The sequence below is a fragment of the Diaphorina citri genome, unplaced genomic scaffold, assembly GCF_000475195.1.
Source record: "Diaphorina citri unplaced genomic scaffold, Diaci psyllid genome assembly version 1.1 scaffold32604, whole genome shotgun sequence".
Classification (NCBI taxonomy): domain Eukaryota; kingdom Metazoa; phylum Arthropoda; class Insecta; order Hemiptera; family Psyllidae; genus Diaphorina; species Diaphorina citri.
Window position 1 is genome coordinate 5,767 of NW_007409939.1, and position 4,448 is coordinate 10,214.

Genomic DNA, 4,448 nt, shown 5'->3' on the forward strand with positions numbered 1-4,448 from the left:
TCGTAATAAAAAAGCGATTTGTCGGAACCTGACCTAGGCGCTGTAGTAAATACCACTGAAAGTAAGACCTAAGAACTAAACCATTCTACCTCAGAAAGACCCCACGCGAGCTGGAAGATCTATCCTTAATATGCTACTCGAAATCAACCACACGCCCGCTATACTGCGGGCACTCAGGACCTGAAGACAAAATTGATTCTATGCATACATAGAACGAAGTTGAATCAGTGACCTACAGCCATAACCATAGTATTCACTGAAGGATATGACTTTATAGGCAACGCAGTTAACCCTAATCATCTAATCCCAATTCCAGTGGCGTGTGGTTTTAACTGCTTTTTTTTTGAGCGTTTAGATTTACTCGAATAAGCAATCTGATAGGCTAAAATTTTTGGAACTTTAAAAAAACAAAAAAAAATAAAAAAAAAAAACAATTAAGAGTCAATCCGAGTTTAACACTCCGATGTGGCCCGCGGCATATACAGAGGCCCTCAATCGAGAAACAATATTGCCCGGACTGAGTTAGTTTGGAGGTAACGCGGCCTCTCTTGTAAGCGCTAGGTCCACCGGTTCGATTTCAGCCCGGGGCGAACTTTATTCTAAACCTTAAACAGTTCAAAAGGTTTGTTCTTGGATTCGGCTGGGTTTTCCTACTCCTGCTTTCTTCTCTCATGGACCGAGTTGGTACTTTTTTTTTTCTCATCTCGTCCGATTTCGGGGACAAGACCTCCGTGTTACAGTTCCATACTATCAAAAATATTCAAGGAAGTCTGAGCGGAAGGAGGCTCTACTATCCCACTAAACTATTACGCTAGGTACCCCTAAGTACTGATGGTTTAAAGAAAAAGTAATGCGCACTGAAAAACTCGATTTAAAGAGAGAGTTACTCACGTTTCTGACACACCCGATAAAGATCCTCAAGTATTTACCTGTCATTCCTATCCATATGTCAGATAATACGCCCAACACAAATAAATAATGGGGACCAGAGAAGAATAAGTACATAGAATTATGTGTATCTTATCTAATGTATTCTTGGGCCTAATCTACACATAAGTAGTCTGTAATGAAATAAAGCAAGAGTCATATTTATCCCGATCTTTTCATTAATTATTTAATTTTAAAGATTTATTATTATTGTATGTAAGAGGTTTGATAGAGGGAACCATAGACAGGGAGGGCAGGATAGGAGAAAAGTCAGCCGTTCCGAGAACGAACCTTATCCAATATCCATTTAGGATAAAGTTCGCCCAAGACGGAAATAAAAAAAAAAAGTTTGCAAACCATAGAGAGGTAAAATTAATATAACAGTTGAATCATGGAAAATGTACTATAATATAAAAATAATAAAAAAATTAAAATTGAAAATTAACTATGGTCACCAGCGAGATTCAGATTCACTTCTCTCGAGAGACAGAAAGGGTTATCTCAAACTTTAGAAGATGGGGGTTGAATTAACCCATCATTAATACTTCGTAACAACGCTTGTTGTCCTCGACATAATAGCTTCCTACAAACAGAGAAAAGTCAAGGGTTAAACCTTTGACGTGCTAAGACCCTGAGGCCACTATTTCCCTTAAACAGGCTCAAGGTAAACCCTAGATTCAAGGGTTGTGAGGACAGGACCAGATTAGTGAGGTTGGTTATACAGGGTACCTTACCAGTCAACCTGAGGAGCTCTAAAGTACGATTTTGGGCGCTAATAAGTGGTGAAATTTTCAGTCATATTTAGAGCCAAATATTTTTTGAAAAAGTCGAAAAACGTCCATTTTTTTTTTTTTTTTTTTTTTTGGACTTGAGCTTTCGGACACAAGTTGTCTCAAACTAGATACGACTCGGTGCGCCTGTTTAGGCTCAAAGTTTGAAACAAAGTCGAAAAAAGTTCGCGATTGCTCAGGCAGTGAGCTTTCAGAGTAAAGGTCAATTCAAACTTATCCAGAAAAGTAATGCAAAGGAGGTAGATCAAAAGTCTCCTTGGGTCACAAGCTCAGCAGAAATGTACGGTTCGACCGTTAATTTGGGCCAAAGTTTCCGAAAACGCTCAAAAAGAATTTGCATTTCTCAGGAACTTGAGCGTTTTCGGCCAAGTCACTTTTTTTTTGTTCAAATTTAGCAGAGAGGTTTTTATGGATGTAATCAAATAGCCTAGACAACTTTTTTTCTATATATAATCTTAAGAGTTAAAGCACATTATAAAAAAAAGATAATGAAAAAAAAAAAAAATAAATAAAAATAAAAAAAAAACAAGTATCTCAAGGCCGGGGCTCAAGAAATATATGGTTCGGCTGCTGCTTAGGGCGAAAATTCCGCTATTCAGGGCCAAAGTTTGAAAAGAGTTCGCATTTCTCAGGCCTTGAGCTTTCATAATACCAGGAGTTAGCTACCATTTTAGGGGGAAAATCTTGAAAGTAAAGAACTAATGAAAAACAATCAAAATAAGTGTCTCATATTCTAAACGTCTTATGATAATATTTACCATTGTGTAATTTAAAATAACTAACAACTAGTAACGGTTCTGTGGATATGCTCAAAACAAAATGGCCGCCGCTTCTGAAAATACCCATAAATGGGAAGAAATTGAACGCAAAACTAGAATGAAACATGGAAAAGGTAAAATACAAACTTAATAAGAGTGGAAAATGGCCAACAGTAAATGTCTCCGTAGGGGATATTTTTACAGGAAAATCAAGTTAGTTAAATTAAATAATTTATTTAGACACAGGAGTTAGAAGATCAAAATAGCACAGAAACTTGAATCGGCATGAAATAAATTGATTTGAATATTCATATATTGAAAATAAATTTAATACTATGCCGAATAATTGTCTACCTTAAGATGTTATTTTTAATTAGAAAAACACTTTACTTACAAGATAATTCATAGGTTTTCACTGATGAGTGGGTAAAGCAGAGAAATCAGTCTTTACTATAGGTATTAGTTATATATATATATAGATAAAAAATAAGAACCTCTAACAAACCACTGTTGAGAATCACTAGAAGTTGTTCTATCTCAAATACACGGAAAGATATAAACAGTTCAAGAAGTAAGACAAACTTAAAGGTGTGAAGGTAAGGTGATAAATATGTTTAATTGTTTTAACAAGACCACTTCTATGAGTTAATTTATTCAATTAATATTTATAAAATGTTCTTTTAGAGGAAAAACTCGATTCAAACAAAGGGGCGAAGAAGAAAGAGAAAAATCTCGAAGGCTGACGATGTCTGAAGCTTTTGGAAAGTAAAAGAAAAAAAAATGTATGAAAGTGTCGAATGCTTTTCACAAGTCTAGAAATCACTCAAAATATTGTCAAAAAAAGTCTTTCAACTCTTTCAAAAGGTCAATAAAATTGAAGAAGTTTTTATCTTTCAAAAAGTCAATAAAATCGAAGTAGTTTATATTTATTTCTTTAAAAAGTCTAGGAAAAGGTAAATGATACTCGAAGACGTATTATGTTCGCGAGAGCCTTTGATAAAGGAATACGACGTAGTACGTCGGGATTCCACAAGGTACAGTGCTTGGACCGACTACTCGCAAATGGTGATTTCTTCTTTAATGACAAACTCGACCACTTCTTCTTCCACATTTTCCGAATCTAACTCGTCCGTGTCGACCAGGTTGCGCAAATATTTGCGCTCCTCCTTCTCGGCCTCCCAGGTTTCGCGCAACTTTTCGCGCAACTCCTCGAACTGCTTGAACAGCTTGCGTCGCTTCTCGATAAGTTCCTGCGGACGAGAAAAAAGGGGGAGAAGGGGAGTGGATTAGAAGATGGACCATTGAATAAAGAATAACTATTGTTGCAAATGTCGGGATCATTGACAATTAGGCCATTTTTCCTCAAATAAAAAATAACTAAAACTAATAAAACGCGAGATTAGAACAGAATATACCTTGTTCATCCTGTCCCTAAGACTGAGTCCCTTTATCCCAGCAGTCTAACCAAGGTCTTGTGTCAGCCTAGTTAGCTTGGTTCGTGGCGTGTCTGCCTTGTAAGCGCTAGGCCGCGGATTCGATTCCCGTCCGGGGCGGATCTTATCCTGAACGGATAAGGTTCGTTCTCGAAAAGGCTGGCTTTCTCCTATCGTGTCTTTCTCCTCTCTTCGATTTTGGGAGGATAAGACCTTGGCATCAGCAGTTCCAGTTTCTTCTATCAAACCTCTTAAAAAACGACATATACAATTTATATTTTAAATTTATGTCTCCTATTTTATGAACTAATCCAATCATCAAATTAATATTTCTATGAAATTTATAACATTTGTGTCCGACTTAGTACTTAGGTATACTGTGTCAATTAGCAGTTCGTCTAATAAAACATTGATAGATATACGCGAGGAAGTTTTGTGCCACACATTTCCTTCCCTCATCCATCTCTCTTACCTTGGAAGCTTTGTTCATTCGCTGCCGATCTTTGGCCTCGAAGGCGGGCGTGTATTTCTTGAGGGAC

At 36.9% G+C, this 4,448-nt stretch overlaps 1 protein-coding gene across 1 annotated transcript; it reads right to left on the minus strand.

The window, feature by feature from the left end:
- Positions 1 to 2,436: 2,436 nt before the first annotated feature.
- Positions 2,437 to 4,442, minus strand: LOC103523675 (eukaryotic translation initiation factor 3 subunit B-like). The gene is made up of 2 exons (XM_008488697.3): positions 4,382 to 4,442; positions 2,437 to 3,726 (listed from the first exon to the last, which is right to left on the minus strand). Exons 1-2 carry the CDS (start codon positions 4,397 to 4,399, stop codon positions 3,529 to 3,531), a joined length of 216 nt encoding a protein of 71 aa, XP_008486919.1. The 5' UTR covers positions 4,400 to 4,442; the 3' UTR covers positions 2,437 to 3,528.
- Positions 4,443 to 4,448: the final 6 nt, after the last annotated feature.